We start from the raw sequence: 20755 nt of genomic DNA, 5'->3' as shown, positions 1-20755 counted from the left end.
GATGAAAGCCCCCTTCTAAATGCAAATGTGATAGAGCACTCTAATCAAATCGGCCCCCCGTCACACTCTGTAGAAACAGAGTGTCCTTCCATCAGATGGACTAAAACGGACCCGCTGGTTTGCTGGAAACGGACTACTGTAGGTAGTGACATAACAGTACTGTTGTGTGGCCTTGAAGCTTGAAGCCATTACTGTGATGCATTTTATTGCGACCAACCAAGAATGTATGGTGCTCAGTCATTGCAGAGGAAGTCAACTAAACTGTTCTTCTCTTTCTCTGGATTAGTATTTCAGATTACTACTAGCTCTTACTGTGATATTCTCTTGCAATCAGGACTCTGCACACTTCAAATCCTTTTGCATTTTTTTTATTCCATGGCCATAGGATATAAAGTATAGAGGAAGTCATAAGATTTCTCCTCTCTTTGAGTAATACTGCCAGCGCCAGGGGGGTTTAGAATTTTTTAAATAATTTTTTGTCTGGATCAGACTTAGCACCACAGATCTACCTTGTAAATGCAATCTTTGAAGAAAGCATGATACCACCAGACATTACTGTGACGTATTTTCTTACCAACAACCAAGGCTATACTGCTCAGTCAATAGCAGTATAGAGGAAGTCATAAGATTTCTCCTCTCTGTGATTAATTCTGCCAGGGGGGCTTGGATTTTTTTTCCTTTTCATTCTGGATCAGAGTTACAGTCATAGATCTTTCCTATAAATGCAACCTTTGAAGAAAAGCATGACGTCAGATGGAAGACTACCACGAGGCATTACTGTGACGTATTTTGCTACAAATAATGCCAAGGCTATAGTGCAGGGGTAGGCAATTAGCGGCCAGGGGGGCAAATCTGGCCTGCCATCAATTATATTCGTCCCGCAAGATGCAGCAAATAGCCCAATTGGAAAAAAATGCAGACAGTATTAGTTCCATGCTTCTTTTTTTGTCCTGCATTCTGAATCAACTTTTGGTTCCATGGCTTTTGACAATGAAATTTTGCATTGATAGCTAGCAATCTTCACCCAATGAAATACGTTATAACAATAAACAACTGGCAATGCAATAAATTAGAATATGCATTTATGTTAAATACTATTTATTTCTAATATGATAGAAAAAATAGAACAACTTTTTCCCACTAGAAAACCATGGCCAGCCCGCAATGCCCTTGTCAGAAAAAAATTAGCCCGCGTCCAAACCTAATCGCCTACCCCTGCTATAGTGAATACTGTAAGTTCAGTATATAGGAAGCCACAGGATGGCTTTGTCTCGGGCCCGGACACATTTGTCAGCAGCCGTGAGTACAGTAAATAGGAAGCAATACTGCCAGGAGGACTTTGAATTCATCCTTTTTGTTCTGCATCAGAATTGCAGTCAACGATTTGCCCTTTAAATGCAACCTTTGAAGAATAGCAGACTACTAGGTCTACGCTAACGCAACTGTACGTCTGCATCAGGTACATAATGATGACGGCTTGGCGTTCTGACATTTCTCTAATAGCCTGCACGTTTGCCAATGGCAAGCTCAGTCCCTAGAGACACGTGAGAATGAAATCCCTCCTGTCGGACTAAAACAGGGAAAATGAGATATTGGCCCTGAATCGCAGTCTTTGTTCTTGAAAAAAGCCCTTTTTTTTTCCTTCTCTCCAAATGCGATGATCTCCATAGACAGGAGGTCGGGTGGGATCTCAGATGCATTTGGAAATGTCAACACTAATTTCAAAGCTACTGAAGCTACTGAATGAGTCATGTTGTTATGTAAGAGGTGTATTTTTGGGGGATGATGTTACTTGAATGCCTTATGAATCTATGAGTTCAGGTTTTTTTTTTTACGTGGGAAAACACAGTAAATGCGCCCAACCCTGACATCGGCCCGTCAGGCGTCTGTTTCTGTTTTAAACAGAACAGATACAAACTGAAGAAGCAACTCAAGGGGCAGAGTGAGAGACTTCTTCTCTGGATAACCAATATTAGCTGAGTGCTTACTGAGTAGTATTTTTTCTTATTACTATCTGTACTTCCTGCCCAATTGAAATCCTCAAACAATATACTTTATGGTTTGCATTGACACAATAAGCCACTATGACACATCTTCAATGAGAATTCCTGTCAATTTCAACATGCTGTTGTATTGCTTATGCTACCCTTGACTTGACAGTATCCATACTGTAGATGCAGATATATATATATTTTTTGCTCAGCCCTTTCCGAGATCCTGGACATTTTAATGGGGGCATGGTTTGTTGACTGAACAAGGGCTGAACAAAAAAGTCCCCTGTCGTCTGGTCGACTGACAAGTCAAGGGTACCGTGAGAAATCGACTAGAACAGTGTTTCTCAACCTTTTTTTAGGCGAGGCACCCTTTCAATTTTAGAAAAATCTCAAGGCACCCCAAACCAACAAGCCGTAACATGGTATAGCATCCGATACCACACAAGCTCAGAAAAGTAACACATTTGGAGAAGTTGCAGCTGTATCTCAGACAGGCTATGTGTAGGGGCATGGGGTGACCTAAATCTACTTTATTGTGTGTAAATGGTGGATGAAAGATTCGACTGACTAAGCATTCATTTATTAATGTAGACAAATATGTATTACATTGGTAACACTTTATTTTAGGGATACATCTATTAGCACTAATACATACAATGTCCCTGTATAAGTAACTTGTAAGGCATGTACAAAGCAAAATCAAACATTTGTTAGGCATGTATTCGCAAATGTCTTGTTCATGCACAATAAGGGGTTTATTACCAATTTAACCTTAGTAAGGACCTAGTAGGCCTTAGCATTTGCTTAGTACATGCCTTAGAAGTTACTTATACAGGCATTAACATTGTATGTATTAGTGCTAATAGATGTATCCCTAAAATAAAGTGTTACCATTACATTATTTATTTATTTAGGTCAATTTCACAAACCGGCACCCCTGAGGGGGATATGCGGCACGGCACCCTGGTTGAGAAACACTGGACTAGAATTCTCCTTTAAGTCAAATAAAGGCTCTCTATATGGCATTACTGGATTTAGAGAACAGAGCGAACAGTGAACAAATAAATGCCCTACATCGTACACAACATAAACAGTGTTTCTGGTGTGTGTGTCCGTGTTTGTGCGCTTGTGTGTGTGTGTGTGCATGTATGTGTGTGTGTGTGCGTGTGCATGTGTGCGCTTGTGTGTCTGTGTCTGCGTTTTTGTGTGTGTGTGTGTGTGTGTGTGTGTGTGTGTGTGTGTGTGTGTGTGTGTGTGTGTGTGTGTGTGTGTGTGTGTGTGTGTGTAGGTTCAGGAGCCTCACCACGGCCTTCTTCAGAGACGCCATGGGCTTCCTGCTCATGTTCGACCTCACCAGTCAACAGAGCTTCCTCAACGTGCGCAACTGGATGAGTGAGTACCCCTGTGTTTGTGTGTATCTGTGTGTGTGTGTGTGTGTGTGTGTGTGTGTGTGTGTGTGTGTGTGTGTGTGTGTGTGTGTGTGTGTGTGTGTGTGTGTGTGTGTGTGTGTGTGTGTGTGTGTGTGTGTGTGTGTGATGCCATGGCTTTCAACCTCACCGGTCACCAGAACTTCCTCATTATGCACACTTGGAGTGAGTACCAGAGAGAGAGAGAGAGAGAGAGAGAGAGAGAGAGAGAGAGAGAGAGAGAGAGAGAGAGAGAGAGAGAGAGAGAGAGAGAGAGAGAGAGAGAGAGGGAGAGAGACAGAGAGAGAGAGAGGTAGGGGGAGAGAGAGAGAAGGAGATGTAGCACAATACAGCATAGTAAGTGAGAGAGAGTAATTGAGCGTGTCTGTCTGTAGAGCGTGTGTGCGTGCGTGCGTGTGTTTGTCAGTATGTGTCTGTGTGAGAGAGAAGGAAAGGGAGTGGGGGTGTTTATGTATTGTATGGGAATGAATGAGTGAGGATAATATCACACTGATATTTTCAGAAAAATAAGAATATTTCCGTCCAGCCTCAGAAAGCATGTTCGAGGGACGTTGAGAGATTGGACAGTGGGCTTCGGTGTTTACATTATGCATGAATCGCTTCGTTTATGTATGAGAGAGGTAAAGAGAGTGGTTTGTGTGTTTTACTGTAAGGCCAGAAGTGAGGTGAAGGAAGAGGAAAGAGTGTGTGTGTGTGTGTGTGTGTGTGTGTGTGTGTGTGTGCGTGCGTGCGTGCATGGGTGCGTGGATGCCTTCGTGCGCGCGCGCGCGTGCGCGTGTGTGTGTGTGTGTGTGTGAAAGAGAGAGAGAGAGAATGAGAGAGCAAGAGAGAGAAAGAGAAAGAAATGTATGTGTGTTTATCTGTGACCCGACTCCAGTGATATACTGTATTAGCCTGATATATTGTAATGCCGGTCTTTCCATACCAGTGGTTTGTGTGTTGCAAGGCAATGAGTGAGGGAGGAGGAAAAGATTGTGTGTGTGTTTGAGAGAGACAGAAATGTATCTGCGTTCAACCGTGAGAAGACTCCTGTGACGTACTGTATTAGCTTGATGTATTGTTATGGTCTCCCCGTATCAGTGAGCCGTCGCTCTGTCCTAGTGCACCCCCATGCTCTCTGACCTTTCCTGAGCTGAGCTCTGTGTGTGTGTGTGTGTGTGTGTGTGTGTGTGTGTGTGTGTGTGTGTGTGTGTGTGTGTGTGTGTGTGTGTGTGTGTGTGTGTGTGTGTGTGTGTGTGTGTGTGTGTGTGTGTGTGTGTGCATGTGTGTGTGTGTGTGCATGTGTGTGTGCATGTGTGTGTGTGCTTCTGTATGCTTCAGTTTCTATTTGTGTCAAAATGTTTGTTGTTGTGGTTGAATATACTCCTAATTTCTATCTACTGTATACCAATGTGACTCACCAAAACTACTCACCAAAATCATTGCATTTTTAACTCCATCTTGACATTAAACTTCAACTAGGTTTTTATTTTTAGCAATCATCTGGATCATTTCCTTTATTCAGGATTTTTCAAAGGATTCTTAACCACTGCAAAGTCGACACAAATGTGAGATGTGTAGTTGTAATTGCCCCTAGAGCTCACTAGAGGGTGAAAGTGACCTGCATTAGGAGGTCACGTTGTATAGTAGACTAGGAGTGCGTTCCAATATGCGACCTTGCTTCCTCCACTTGTGCTTGTGGCCTCGTACCAGGAAGTAATACGTCATGATGGCATCACTGACAACAGCATTATATTTCAATATCTTACAAAAGCTCAATTGTAAAGTCTTTTTCTCATTTGCACTTGGGATTGTGAATGAAAAACAGTCCCCCAAAAGTTCTTGTGGTTAGGCTGACAGCTGGGAAACTTTATTGTTTTCTCCACGGAGGAGGGGCCAAGAGGCGGGGCTGATAAATAAATTATGTAATATAATACATATTTGTCTAAATTGATAAGTTAATGCTAGTCAGTGGAATCTTTCATCTGCCATTTATGGACAATAAAGTAAATATAGGTTGCCCCAGTCATCTTGTGCATCTAGTGCAACTTCGAATGTGGGTCGTGTGACGTCTCCAAATGTGTTACTTTTCTAAGCTTTTGTGGTATCGGATGCGATGTCCTGTTACGGCTTGTTGGTTTGGGGTGCCTTGAAGAAATTTTTCATGAATTGAAAGGGTGCCTCGCCTAAAAAAAGGTTGAGAAACACTGACTTAGTTGATCAATTTATTGAATTATTTGCCAACCTGCTGCGGCACCCTTGGAACCCCCCCATGGCCCCCAAGGGGTCCCCAGACCCCACCTTTAAAACCACTGTAGTAGACATCAGGTGGTGCAACTTCAGCAAATGCCACTATTTGATGAAGCAAAATAATTGGTCATTGATGCATAAAGAATGGATGTGTTTTTTTGATGATCCAGTAAAAACCCATCAGGGTTAAGGTAATAGTTAACTTACTAAATACCGGTAGTAACTTAATAGTTAAGGTTGTGACAACAACTACTGTACCTACCATTTTGACTTGATTCTGTGAAAAGGTAAAGAAGTTGTGTTGCGAATGTAATTCCTAAAGCGGAATTTACAATAACAACACTAGAGATGTACAGGACCCAAGATCCGGTTCCGGATCCGGCAGGATAACAGGGTTTTTCAGACTATCCGGATCCGGCAGGATCTTAAGCAGTGGATCCGGCATCCGGCAGTTACCTAAAAACCAGGATCTGGGGCATCTCTACTATTTACATAGCCTAGGCTTTTCAGTCAGTCTTTCACAACCCCAATCGCTGCATGGAGTGAAAGCCCTTTGGAAGCGGCCGTTGAAGGCAGTGTGGCAGTAAGCCAATGAGTCTTAAAAATAGTTTGCGCCAACGTAATAAAAAGGGCCCATGTGTGCGAGTTGGCTATGTGTTTCAACCCTTTCGTAGGATCCGGTATCCGGTTCCGGATCCGGCAGGATCTTAAAGTGGTAGTTCGCTATTTTAGACATTAAGCCCTGTTTGTGTGACTTCTGGGGTGAAGTAGAGATGTTCTCATCACAATTTTGACATTTGGTGCTGAACGGAGCATTTGGGTATCCAAGACTGCAGCCCCCCCACCTTTACATTGACTCCAATAGAGCACTCAAGCAATCGATTCTAAAATGGCATTAAACTTTTGTTTGAGAAGACATGGAACTCACCGTGTGGTCAGTGGTAGACAGCGATAAATTGACCCGAAAATTGCAGCGAAATATGCCTTCTAACTGTTGTTTAGCATTTGGCGGACCTATTTTTCCCCAGACGCCGTTGAATAGCAGTAGACATCCAGCCAGTAGGTAGCGATAGTGTGACATCAAGGAGCGAGGTAGAACGGCTATCTTTGAGCGGGACTGGCTACAAAAACTACAGCTTGCATACAAACCATAGATAGTAACGTAAACAAACGCACCCCCATTTCCGGTCGCGCGGAGTAATACTAGTCAAACCAATACAATCAATGAAGACGGACAATAATGAATATATCTTCTCTGGAAGCGTATTTTGCGGTGATTTTCGAGCCAACGTATCGCTGCCCACCTCTGACCACTCTGTGAGTTTCATGTCTCTGCAAACAAAAGTTTAAAGTCATTTTATGATTGATTGCTTGAGTGCTCCATTGGAGTCAATGTAAAGGTGGGGGGGCTGCAGTCTTGAATACCCAAATGCTCCGTTCAGCACCAAATGTCAAAATTGTGATAAGAACATCTCTACTTCACCCCAGAAGTCACACAAACAGGGCTTAATGTCTAAAATAGTGAACTACCACTTTAAGCAGTGGATCCGGTATCCCGCAGGATCCTAAAAATCAGGATCCGGTGCATGTCTAAACAACACTGCCTATCATCACTGAGAATGGGTGTACGCTTCAACTGTCTTGTCTGTGATTCCCTTGCAGGCCAGTTACAGGCCAACGCGTATTGTGAAAACCCCGACATTGTGTTAGTGGGCAACAAGGCAGACCTGTCCGACCAGAGAGAGGTGATGGAGAAACAGGCCAGGGAGCTGGCTGACAAGTACGGGTCAGTATCACACGCACCACCCATTTATGCCAATTTATACGCCACTTTGTACACTACTACACATGCCTACAGTAGGTTTAGGTTTAGATTGTGCCTTGGATATGTTTCATTGACCTGGATGGATCCTTAGTAAAGGATAACCAAAGAGCACCTTCGCCAAAACTTGACTGAACGCCGAAGCCCTCTGACCCTTTTTCTTTGTTTAGGTTTAGATTGTCTTTATTAGTCTCAGCCAGGGGGATATTTGTTTTGGAGATTTGGAGTAGGTTTTAGCACTAAGTATGTATCATTCCTTTCTATTCCTTCTGAAGTACTTCGACATAATCTACTTTGGTGCCTCAAGTGCAATAGAGTTAGAACCTATTTTTCCCAATAGGCAGACTAGACCATTGCTTAGGGCCCCACGAAATTTGCCCATTGTAGGGGCCCTCAACAGTCAGTCCCACCATGGTTAATGTCAGGACAAATAATTAAAAAGGGCCTCACATCTTTATTTTGCTTAGGGCTTCTAAATGGCTAAAGCGCTGCTGGATATAGTATTATTGCAGTGTTGGTTTATGTCTGCTTTTTACAGTATAGTTCAACACGCATCTGCAGCACAAGAGCAACAGGAGTATGTGCGTAGATCAGGGGTGGGGAACCTGTTTCATTCGAGGGACCATTTCAAATTTTATTGAGTCCTCCAAGGGCCATACTATGAACGCAAACCAGGATTTCCCCTAGCACTTAAAAGGACACTGTGCAGGAAATGGTCAAAAAAGGTACTGTAACTATGCTGCTCATTGAAACTGGGTTGCCTATTGCCAAATTTGATCTTTACATGAAAGTTTACTAAGTAATAAACCAATATTTTCTAGTATGGTCCAAGTACAGTCATTTTTGCAGCTAAAAATGGCTATTTTTGGAAATTCAAAATGGCGGACCATGGAGAAGATCCCCCTTTTCATGTATGAAAAGTGCAATTTTTCCAATCATAATGAATACTTAGAATTTGATGGTGGTGGTAAGTATTCATGAAAAATGTAAGTTAGGTAACATTAGTGAATGAGCAGCATGAATTCTGGAAATAAACAACTAAAAAAGTGTCACACAATGTCCCTTTAAGGCCTATCTTGAAGGCAGCTCCCTTTACAAAAGACCCCACTCGTGACTAGGTGCCCTGAAAATACGATTTCTAAGATTGCTGTACAAAACATGTCATGTTTCATGTGGAAATGCACCATATTGCCTTTTAAATCAAGATAGTCACATGTGTCCACCTCCCACCCAACAAACGACAAACAAATAGATGATAAACATATTAAAATGATATCATGGGCCGGGTAAGATGACTTCACAGGGCGTAAATGGCCACGGGCCATAGGTTCCCCACCCATGTTGTAGATGATAAATGCCAAAGTATCACACAGCCACAGATAATCATTCACGTCCTCCTCCTCCTCAGTGTTCATTGCAGGTTAACAGCCACTTTCAATTCACGTGAATATAAAGCCATCAATATAATAAATATACATTTAAAACCATCTGAAAATGTGGTTAAGGCTCTCACATTAAAAACACAGCCCACATACTTCACCCACAGTGCCAGGCCACACAATAGGCAACACCGACCTCAAGTGCAGTGTTATTATGATGCACAGCCTCTCTGTATACTGCAGCCCATGAATTATTGATGAGATATTATGCATTATTTATTGTTTATTATCGTGCATTTTGCTGTGGTATATAATATACAGTGTTCATTCCTTTCCTTTGTTCTTACAGTGCTCCTTGACTTCCCTACTTTCCCCTTTGGTACTGTGTCGTCTGGTGCTGTTGTACAGACAACTGTTCAATGACCAATTAATGAAAGTCTTGAATGTCTCGACTGTTTAACTAAGTTGTTTGAGTGAGGAACACTAGAACTGGTGTTCTTAGCAAACTGTATATATGATGGGAAAAGAAGATGAATAATTATGAAAATAGATGCGGCCCCAGCTGTGGCTCAAACGGTAGAGAACTGCACTGTCACGCCGGGGGACCTGGGTTCGATTCTGGCCCGAGGTCATTTCCCAATTCTCCCCCATCTCTCCCTCCCACTCGCTTCTTGCCAACTCTCAAACTGTCCTATCAAAAATAAAGGTATAATAGCCCCCAAAAATATATTAAAAAAAGAAACAAGAAAATAGATAAAGTAAAATCCTGTATCTCTCTGGATACCACTTGTTCCTCTGTATACCGCCTGTAAACAACAACAACAAGGCTGTAAACAACTCTTTGGAGTAGAAAACTAGACCGGGTGTTCTTAGCATGCTGTATGTCCAGTATGGGATGAAAGAGTACAGGTGCATTTCTGAAAATAGATCAAAAGATGATCTGTCTAGGCACCACCAGCTTACCTAATGACTCCATGTGGGAAATACTGAACAAATCCAAATAGACAGAAAATGCACTCACATCAGCAGTGCAGGTGCTGGAACAAATAGTTGAAAACTGAAAAGAAAGGATAACGCAATACTGACCAATGTTCCCAAACTTTTAATGGCACGACATTTCCGATGCTTAGTCCGCCATCATAGTGCAAAGTATAGCTTAGGCGTGGGTGTTGAAGAATTGGACAACTCCGACCCAGTAAAGTTGAGCGAAGTCATCCCTTTGTCATCGCCATGCAATAGCCTTTTGTTGAATGTTACAATGGCACGATCATTCTATTAAATCCCTACTACAACCTGGTAATTATCCTAATAATGACAACGATGGATTTGATTTCAGATTTGATAACAGTCCATTTTGTGTTCCACAAAGGAAGCGGATGGATTATGAATGCAAGGCTTTGATGAAGCAGCTGTAAATCAAAGCCATTTTGAAAAGGGAATTGAATGATGTGGGCAGAGAATAAAGGGGGAAGAATAGGGGTTTTAATATTAATTTGTAAATCAACCACATTCTGGAGAGCTCAATTGATCTTCTCACTTTTTGTCAGATGTATGTAATTAGTCTTTGAAAAGACGTGATTTAGTAACAGACTGATGAGGTGTGTGTGTACATGGGGCCGTGTGTGTGTGTGTGTGTGTGCGTGTGTGTGTGTGTGTGTGCATGCGGACGTGTGTGTGCGTGCGTGCGTGCGTGCATGCGTGCGTGCGTGCGTGCGTGCGTGCGTGCGTGCGTGCGTGCATGCGTGCATGTGTGTATGTGTGTGAGACAGAGGGGGGGACATGAAAGAGAGAAATGATAGCTGGGTTCCTGAAAGCAGTTGTCTCTGATTATAGGTTCTTCACACTAGTCGGCCCTTCTGTGAAAAATACTGCTCATCTCCTCAGTAGGAAAGCAGATGGTTATGAAGAAGGCAGTTTTTATAATGGAGAATGACAGGATTGAATGTCTCACTAAATCTGTTAATTTGGGAAAGAATGAGGCAATGAGCTTGTACAATTGTTTTGCAGTATTGGGTTATGTCTGCCTTCTTTCAGCCCGTTAAGACCAGGAAATGTACCTGTGTTTATTTACCTTTAAAGATACACAGTGCAGGACATGGTCAAAAAGGGTACTGCAACTGTGCTGCTCATGGAAACTGGGCTGCCTATTGCCAAATTTGGTCTTTACATGAAAGTTTACGAAGTAATTATCTAATATTTTCTAGTATGGCCCAAGTACAGTCATTTTTGCAGCTAAAAATGGCTATTTCTAGAAATTCAAAATGGCAGACCATGGAGAAGATCCCCCTTTTCATGTATGAAAAGGGTATTTTTTTCTAGTCATAATGAATATTTAGAATTTGATGGTGGTGGTAAGTATTCATGAAAAAGGTACTGTAACATTAGTGAATGGGCAGCATGAATTCTGGAAATAAACAACTAAAAATCTCACATAGTTTACCTTTAATCTATGCATGTTTACTTTTAACAGCTTTGAAAATTCTGTTCCATTTTTTAGTCCGGTTAGTTTTGAATGAGTTAACATGTACCCACAGTAACAGTGACCATTCAGTGATTTTCTGTGCAATCAAATGGACTTGCTTGCATAACATTCAGACCTACAATACAGCAGCTGTGCACCACATTTGTTTACCTATGCCAATGAATCTATTTGAACCTTTGTTATGGAGTGCAGACAACCACAAGAGTTACAGCTTTGCTCTGACTGTTCTCTGGCAGTTTCAGTCAGTCCTAGTACAAGAGTTTTGGCACCCCCTGGGTTTGGCAGCAGGAGGGTTGGTGGGGTGACTAACATTCCCTACTTTAAGTATTTGGGGGGTTTTGTGTCTTTATTATGACAGGATAGTCAAAGTGGGACAGGAAAGCAATGGAGAGAGAGGGGAGACCCCATTACAGCATCAGGGATTAATATTGACAAGATAACTTGTGTTTTTTGATGCACTTCATAATTTTGTCACTGTTTTCTATGTACCTGTTTTTCTGCTCCTCTGTTGCTACCAATATCCCCTGGCTATTAGTATGTGGGCCACAACACTCCAATGCACTTGCACTTTTTGTACATGCACCCCAACCAGAAGGGGGGATATGTTTCAGATTTTAAGTAATTTCAATAGAATTACATTAAACTGTGATTAAAATTATGTGTAAAAAGTGGCGATATCAAAACCAGAAGGGGGACAATCCCCCCCACCCTTCCTACAAATCCTCTCTGCGTGCACCTAATAATTTCTGTGTATCTGCCTCTCTGCCCCTCTATCTCTCTGCCTCTGCGTCTGCCTGTGTGTCTGGGTGACAATCACGTGACCGTGCAGCATCCCCTACTATGAGACGAGCTCGGCCACGGGGACGGACGTGGACAAGGCGGTGGTGACGCTGCTGGACCTGGTGATGAAGCGCATGGAGCAGTGCGTGGACAAGCCGGCCGCCGAGGCGCAGAACGGAGAGGGCACCAGCAAACTGGACGCGCCGCCCGTCAACGAGAAGAAATGCGCCTGTTGAAGAAGACCAAGACGTGCAGTGTTGTTGTTTTTTTTTTTGTTTCGTTTTGTTTTGTTTCTGTTCTGTTGTTGTTGTTGGCAAGGATCTTTTTCTCTGTGTCTCCCTCCGTCGCCTCCCTCCATCTCCTCTCCTTCTCCGTCTCTGACTTCGCCTCTCTTGTCACACACAACTGGTCCTTCTTTTGTCAATCACCCCCCTCTGGTGGGCTAGTGTGGAGTTGCAGCATGCCCCCTCAAAGCCCCTCTCCTCACAGGTTGGTTGGTGGCTGTCCAAAGCTGGCACAACTGCTGGGTGAAGGAGGTTTTGTTTGTGCCCAGTCAGAGTTTTATTTTCGTCTTCTCATTGCCTTTCATCCAGGCATGTACCAATAGGGGTGTATTTGAGCTGCTAATACTGCCTTAGCAAAAAAAAAACCTATTCTCACCTTGTCCACAAATATAAAATATATTTAATATATACGTATATTTAATTTTACAGTTCTTTCATCATGGTTAACAAATATATAATTTACTGAAAGGTCTAAAATTTGGTCTGATTTGAATTATGTTTCATCATTTTTTTTCTTGTCATCATTTGTTTTCTCCGTCCGAACATTACAATAACATACTGTATTATTTAATAAGATCACGCTCGTTGAATCATTCATTGTATTTTTCCAGCTGATTCTTTAGACAAAATTGTCACCAAGTGTTACATGGTTATTAAGGGCACATTAAAGACTTGAGCTCGCTTTAGCCTGGAGCTAGTGACTCCTAGCCTGATTATCATCGACTTTCAAATCTCTTCGAGACTTGGTCTGACCAAGAGCATAACAATTAACATTTCCCTCCCTTGGTTTGCTAATGATTGTTTGCTTCCCAACAAAGTGGGAGGAGTTCCTGTATTTGCGGGATCTCAGAAAGTACTTGCATTGCTCTTGACCTGACTGGTAGCAACGCTAAAGCTGTTGCGTCACTCGGAGGGCACGGCCTGGCTAAGTGGTTCCCCCCTTTGACATATTAATTGGCACATGAGACATTGTGTGAACTCACTAATCTTTGGTGCGGTCCTCAGTAATCTGCAGAGACTGAAACAGACCAGTCAATGTACCCACCTACAGTATGAAATCGGGAGGGCAACACAGCATTATCATGGTAACAAAGCAGTTACTGTAGTGTTTTAGTACACAAAATTAGTATAACTGACTACTGGTTTAACATTGTGGCGGCATTGCCATTGAGTTCTCCCTGTTCTGCATGAATGGCAACGTGTATATGTCCTTGTTCAGCTCCCCAACGCTCTCCTCACTCTGTAGTGTGTGTGTGTGTGTGTGTGTGTGTGTGTGTGTGTGTGTGTGTGTGTGTGTGTGTGTGTGTGTGTGTGTGTGTGTGTGTGTGTGTGTGTGTGTGTGTGTGTGTGTGTTGTGTGAGAAAGCACTCAAGCAAACTTGTGTGTGGCTGATCGCTGCAGTGTATTCTTGACGTGCCAAAAGCATAACTGCCTCTAGACTACTGGCATCTGCCTTAAAAAAAAAAGTGTCACCAGTTTTAAGAATCTTTCGGAGTGTTTGTTTGGCATGCTGACCTGTTAGTTCTAATTTTTCGCAATTATGTCAAACAAGATCTGTTTTGAAGTGAAGCAGGAAAGACATTGAAAACAGTGGGGGTATAACTTAATGTCTATGCCACCGGATGACACTTTTTCAGCTTTCTTGACTCGAAGGTGTCTACCGTCACATCACATGAAATTGGTCTATTATCACACAATCAATCTACTGTACTTTTTCTCACTCTCTCTCTCACACACAAATATGCGCACGCACTCATGCACACACACACACACACACACACACACACACACACATATACACTCCTTTGGTGTCAACCCCCTTTTCGGATACCGTCTACTGAATGTGACCTGTGTGAGGAGGATGACATTGTTGACCTTTTTATTATTATTCTATATTTTCCATTCTAACAGATATACTTACTATGATGTGGCATAAAACAAAAAAAAGTATAAAAGACGTACAAAATAATGTGGCGTTTGTACTGTACTGTGGCTGAGTAAAACAGAACTAATTATGTGCTCTCCTAAAGAGTTTGGTGAAACCTGGCTGATGAAGGTGATTTGTTTGTATTGTGACAACGTTCAGAGCAACCACATCTCTCTAACCTGTTTTTTTTTTCCTTCTTTTTTTTCGGGTTGTTATGTGTAAGGTCAGAACTTCGTCAGAACTCACCCATTTCTGGAGTCAATAAAGACTTGCAATCTGATGTAGGACAGCAGGTTTTCGTTTTGTTACTTCTCTAGACTTCAATGGAAAAGCGTATACTGAAAAAAGGTCATTTTGTTAAACACTAGTAAAACCAAGGACATTTGCATTATGTGTATTCGTAATGGAGGTGGTGATGAGGGCTCATTGTAAAATGTAAAATCGACATGAGAAACTTCTCTTTTACTTGAGTGAAGGCTCTTGTTGTGCTTGCCAGACGGCTCCACAGTGCCCGATATATTTAGGTCGTCGGGGCTTGTTTTATATTCAAGGCCATTTCTTATGCTGAACTGCTGAATAGTATTAGCATACATCAGTGCAACCAAAATCTGGGCAGAGCGGATATTTATATTCAACAAGGAGACATAAGCATGTGTTAGAGGTGTCTTTAAAAAAAATGTTTTTTTTCCTCTCTCTCTCTCAAGTTATTAGAATTTAGCACAGAAGAATGTGTGTGTGTGAATTACAGTAAACATGGCACAATTGTGGTCAGCTACACAAGCCTTGGACCTTTTTATGTCAAACACTATTGCTCCCTTTAACAGATATTAAAAGATGATATTTTGGATGGGTTGACTGAAAAAGTAATACTTCTTACTATAAATATGTGTCATTTGTGCAAGTTAATTGTGCACATTACACATTTTAAGATGCTACAGTACAACTCTAGCTCAAAAACACTAACAGGCAAAGAAATTGAAATGGTTTCAGTATTTTCTGATCCGATGGTACTTCATAAGATTAAACTATCACAGCTGTGTTTTTAAGCTCAAATGAATGTTTCCTAAATCGTTTCAATGGTCAACTTGCAACAGGTTGACAAATAGGCACTACAGAATTCACTTCACAGCCTTCTATAAGCACACTCAGCAAGTTTAGAGGACTGGAGTGTCCATACCTGTCAACATTTTAGTGGCAAAATCTGGGAAATGTATGTGGCGTATGTGTTGGGGGTCAGAAATTACAGGATAATACCATAGACTGCAATAGGAAAGTGCAGGGAATGGGCCGGGACATAGTCATGGGTCTAAAATACAGGAAAACCCCGGCATAAACCGGAGTGTTGGCACCTGTAGGGTTACACCTCTTTAGTTCTCTAGGAGTGACAGTTCCGCTTCGATCCTGTAGGGGGACTGGTGACAAATCCTATTTGGTATGGCTTTACCGAGGTTACCCAAATCAGATTATCCTTATATACTTGGAAGGTTTGCAAGGTCAAAGGTTAACTTGCACCATGCCAAAAACAGAAAGCCGGAAAAAAAGTGCCATATTAATTTTCTTATCTGCACAAAAGACACATGTTGGCGTCATATCACACACACACTCGCACCTAGAGAATGCACACACACACACTGATGATGCTTTTAGCCATTTTACAAAGTTTACTTTCTTCAAAGCTGTAGTCATCATCTCACAACACTACATTCTAGATAACATGAAAAAACAGACAATAGAACCCTTTTCGTATTATCACTTTACCAATATGTGGATAGACTGACTTCAAACTTCATTGTGTCTTTGGAATTTGACAGTTGCTATACTATTGTTTTGTTACTGTTTGTTTCTTCACTGCAAACTTTTTGACGGATGTGGGGACATTTATTTCAACTCCGAACTCCACTAACAGAGATATTTATCTCACCAAAGTTATTATTTTTTATTTAGTTTTGGTTGCCCACGAGCCTCTGTATTTCAGTTCTCTCCTGTCTCTTGTCCTATCCAAAGTTTACACTGTCTGAAGGGCACTCTGTCTCCCTGTGCCTGTCCTGCTCTTGACCAATGAGATTGTGTCTGGTTATTCAGAGAAGGTGGTGATCACTCAAGTATTTTAATGCATACAGAGCATTATATTTACAATAAGTACAAGTATCATATAAATATGAAATTGAATATAATAAATATATCATAAAACATGTATTATGTATCAGGTGCAACAATACAACAGACACAACACGTGATTTCTTGTACTTCTGAGAGCATTTATTTTTAGACCATAGGTGTCCCCAATGCATTATTAAGTCATAAAAAGAATACACAAAGAAGAATAAATAAAAAATATATACAAATATATAAAATAAATGAACAAGAGACGCTGTTATGTTCTGTTCTGTTATGTTATGCCTTGGGCTTGTGTTCGGTGTATGCGCACTAAAGACCTCTCTCCGGGCGGCTGCATCTGTGTATTGTGAGCATGTGCCTCCTTCTGAGGATGGGCTGGGAGTTGACTCCGCATCGCTGCTAACTAAGAGGACAACTTACTTGGTTGCAATGCAATTTCCCAAAGACAACCTACTAAGTTGCTAACTGGTTAGCAAAGACGCTTTCGAGAAATGGAGTCCTGGTACTGGTCAGTAGTCTGGTCTGGACAGGGTGTGGGCCTGGTCATGGTGATGATGATGATATTAATGATGAAGATTACTATGATGATCATGATGCAGATCAGTGGTTCTTAACCTTTTTCTTAACGCACCCCCTTATCTGTGTCCAAGACAAGCCGTGCACCCCCAGCCCAAACTTCTACATGTGTATACGCACTCAAAAGAATTAAGCGAATAATTACAATGATTCTAGCTTGAGACATTAATAGCCTACCTCAATGTCTTTATATGGGGACCAAAATATGATTCAATTTGGTTTTGATTTGGCCTAATTATAATGTTCGCTAGCAGAATTTTGGTGATAACCTCAACACAAATAAAATTCCAAGTACCCCCTAAAATCTCTGGCGCTCCCCCAGGGGGTGCCCGCACCCCAGGTTAAGAACCACTGATGCAGGTGATATTAATGGCGAAGATGACTATGATGATGAAGATGATGGTGATGACGAAGATGATGATGATGATGATGACTATGATGATGATGAAGATGATGATGATGATGATGTACATGTATGTTAACTGTGGTCTGCTTTGCAACCCCCTGCCTGGTGTCTTGATTGCTAGAACACACAAGTAAGTCGTGGACACAGAAGAAGAATGAGCACACGTACTGAACATGTGCACACTCACCCACACTTACGTACACACACACACACACACACACACACACACACACACACACACACACACACACACACACACACACACACAGTAATCTAATTAACGCTCGTGCTTGATTTTTATTAGCCTGACTGAATGACTTCTATGTAGTGGGTTGATATTGACCGTTCTGACTTTTTTTTTCCTTATGGTTTCACTGTCTATTAAATATTTTCCAAATGCTATGTGGTGCACTCAGAATGACGTTGAATGTCTGCTGTTTGCTAGTGAGTTGTGTTTTATTTAACTGATGCCATCTAGTAATGCTTTTTTATCATCAGGTTAATAAAGTTTTTAAAACCAGCCAAAGCTGTCTTCCGGGGTGTTGTGTTTCAAACATCCAAACAGTTTAGTGTTTCCCAACCAGGGGTACGTGTACCACTAGGGGTAGGCGAGCACACTGCAGGGGGTACATGGAAAAATGAAAAAAATGTATGGAACATAGTCACATTGGGATATAGAGCATGAGTGAGGGGGTACTCATGGAATGAAAAAAATGCTAAGGGGGTACGCAAGACAAAAAAGGTTGGGAAACGCTGGTTTAGAAGACCATGGAATGATGCCAATTATTCCATATCTGACGACATTGTAAGAATTTGTGATGCTTCACTTCAAATGTGCTCAACACACACACACACACACTCACTCTTTCTCTCACTCCCACTCACACACTCTTTCTCCTGCTCGCTCTCACACACACACACACACACACACACACACACACACACACACACACACACACACACACACACACACACACACACACACACACACACACACACACACACACACACACACACACACATCATCATCTACAACATGGGTGGGGAACCTATGGCCCGTGGCCATTTACGCCCTGTGAAGTCATCTTACCCGGCCCATGGTATCATTTTAATATGTTTATCATCTATTTGTGTCCACCTCCCACCCAACAAACGACAAACATGTGACTATCTTGATTTAAAAGGCAACATGGTGCATTTCCACATGAAACATGACACGTTTTGTAAAGCAATCTTAGAAATCGTATTTTCAGGGCACCTAGTGAAGGTGGGGTCTTTTGTAAAGGGGGCTGCCTTCAAAATAGGCCTGAAGTGCTAGGGGAACTCCTGGTTTGCGTTCATAGTATGGCCCTTGGAGGACTCAATAAAATTTGGGCAGTCATGGGTGAGCGGCTAGGGCGTCAGACTTGCATCCCAGAGGTTGCCGGTTCGACTCCCGACCCGCCAGGTTGGTGGGGGGAGTAATCAACCAGTGCTCTCCCCCATCCTCCTCCATGACTGAGGTACCCTGAGCATGGTACTGTCCCACCGCACTGCTCCCCATGGCGCGCCACTGAGGGCTGCCCCCTTGCACGGGCGAGGCATAAATGCAATTTAGTTGTGTGCAGTGTGCAGTGTTCACTTGTGTGCTGCTGTGGAGTGCTGTGTCACAATGACAATGGGAGTTGGAGTTTCCCAATGGGCTTTCACTTTCACTATTAGGCCTACCTATTTCCACCTGCCTTACTTTTTAGACCTTACTACTTGGAGATACTGTACATTCTTGTGATGCAGTCATTAGGGGTTTGGCCAGGCATTGCAATGACCTGGTCTGTCTGTCTGTCCATCTGTCTTTCGGTTTGTCTGTCTGTCACCATCTGCAGTGTGTTCGTTTATCACCGAGTCATACACAGTGTCATACACACACTCTTGGACAAAAACACAATAATATAGCGTCACCTGACCTGACGCCAAAACTGTCCCCCACAGTGTTGGCCAGGGGGCCATGCAGCCTTCTCTGATTTCTGCACTTGTTATCTTTAAGCAGGCTATGGAAGCAGAATCCATGTACCAGAGGAAACTATTTTGTTGAGGCATTTCCTACTCAGCATGGATCAGACAGGAAAGATGGTAATTCCAGGTCATCTAGCGAACAGACCCAGCAGATACCAGTCTGATAAAAATGTTTTTGCAGGCATTATTCTGTTATCTATATATCAACACCCCCCCCCCCCCCAGCCCTGGTGTACACGTATCTCTAGGCTATATATCCTGTCTCCACCACCCCCCTTCTCTCTCTCTCTCTCTCTCTCTGTTTGTGTGAAAGAAAGAGACAGAGAATGAGGGAGAGAATTACTACAAGCTGTACATGCAGTTGTACTATGCTGCCCTATGCATAAAGAGAATCCGTTTTTGGTATTTTGACAGGAAGAGAACACTGAGAGCACTTTATGCCCTAAATTTGCCACGTAGGGGCATCCTGGAGAGGGCATGCTGCAGTCATTACCATAATTCATGCAGGATGTTTTTCCAGGACCTGATTTAAAGGATGTGTGTGTGTGTGTGTGTGTGTGTGTGTGTGTGTGTGTGTGTGTGTGTGTGTGTGTGTGTGTGTGTGTGTGTGTGTGTGTGTGTGTGTGTGTGTGTGTGAGAGAGAGAGAGAGAGAGAGAGAGAGAGAGAGAGAGAGAGAGAGAGAGAGAGAGAGAGAGAGAGAGAGAGAGAGAGAGAGAGAGAGAGAGAGCACAGGCCTATTCATAATGAATGATAAAGTCCTAATGATTGCCAACTTATGTGTGCGCACGTTTGGATGCCAATTCATTTTTAGAGATAAAACCAAAGATATGTTTTATACATGTCAAGCACAACTGTTTTTCGGACAGTGAGATGTCCCCTTTCTGTTGTGGAACTTTTCTTGGCAAAAGCATAACCTCCCCGTGAAGTCGTGCAATGCTATTCTTTTTTACACCAAACGTCTGAGATTACAGGCAGGCACCAAGCGGAGCAGGCAAGCTACCCACAGCGGGTGTTTGAGGTTTTCCAAGTGTGGTAGGGAGGGACTATGCACATTATTAACTCCTCTAGGTTTCCAATAAAGTACCAGAGTGTGAATGCTATTGTTCTCTAGGCTATTTGTTTTGGAAAGGGAACTCTGTTTTTGGGAGAGCAATGGGATGCGACTTGACGGAGATCCTCCTCTCCCTTCCTTGCGTGCCCTCCAAAGTGAAACGTTGGACTGAGTAAAACAACTGTTAAACAAAAATGTAGCGGTTCCATCTTACCCTTCAACACGTTGTAGTACTTTCTAACTTTTCAGAGGGACGAGGTGAGCGACCGATGCACTGAAAATGATCG

General features: G+C 42.4%; 1 protein-coding gene across 2 annotated transcripts in view; it reads left to right on the top strand.

The window, feature by feature from the left end:
• rab27b (RAB27B, member RAS oncogene family) overlaps positions 1-14604 on the top strand; it is a 69729-nt gene extending 55125 nt beyond the window's left edge. For both annotated transcript variants that reach the window (XM_063210583.1, XM_063210584.1), the window contains 3 exons: positions 3283-3386; positions 7313-7436; positions 12163-14604. In XM_063210583.1, the coding sequence (XP_063066653.1) occupies positions 3283-3386; positions 7313-7436; positions 12163-12349 (415 nt within the window). In that variant the 3' untranslated portion in view covers positions 12350-14604. The remainder of the gene's footprint in view (positions 1-3282; positions 3387-7312; positions 7437-12162) is intronic.
• Positions 14605-20755: the final 6151 nt, after the last annotated feature.

This window comes from Engraulis encrasicolus, chromosome 11 (assembly GCF_034702125.1).
Source record: "Engraulis encrasicolus isolate BLACKSEA-1 chromosome 11, IST_EnEncr_1.0, whole genome shotgun sequence".
NCBI lineage: Eukaryota > Metazoa > Chordata > Actinopteri > Clupeiformes > Engraulidae > Engraulis > Engraulis encrasicolus.
This window is presented reverse-complemented; position numbering and strand designations above follow the sequence as displayed.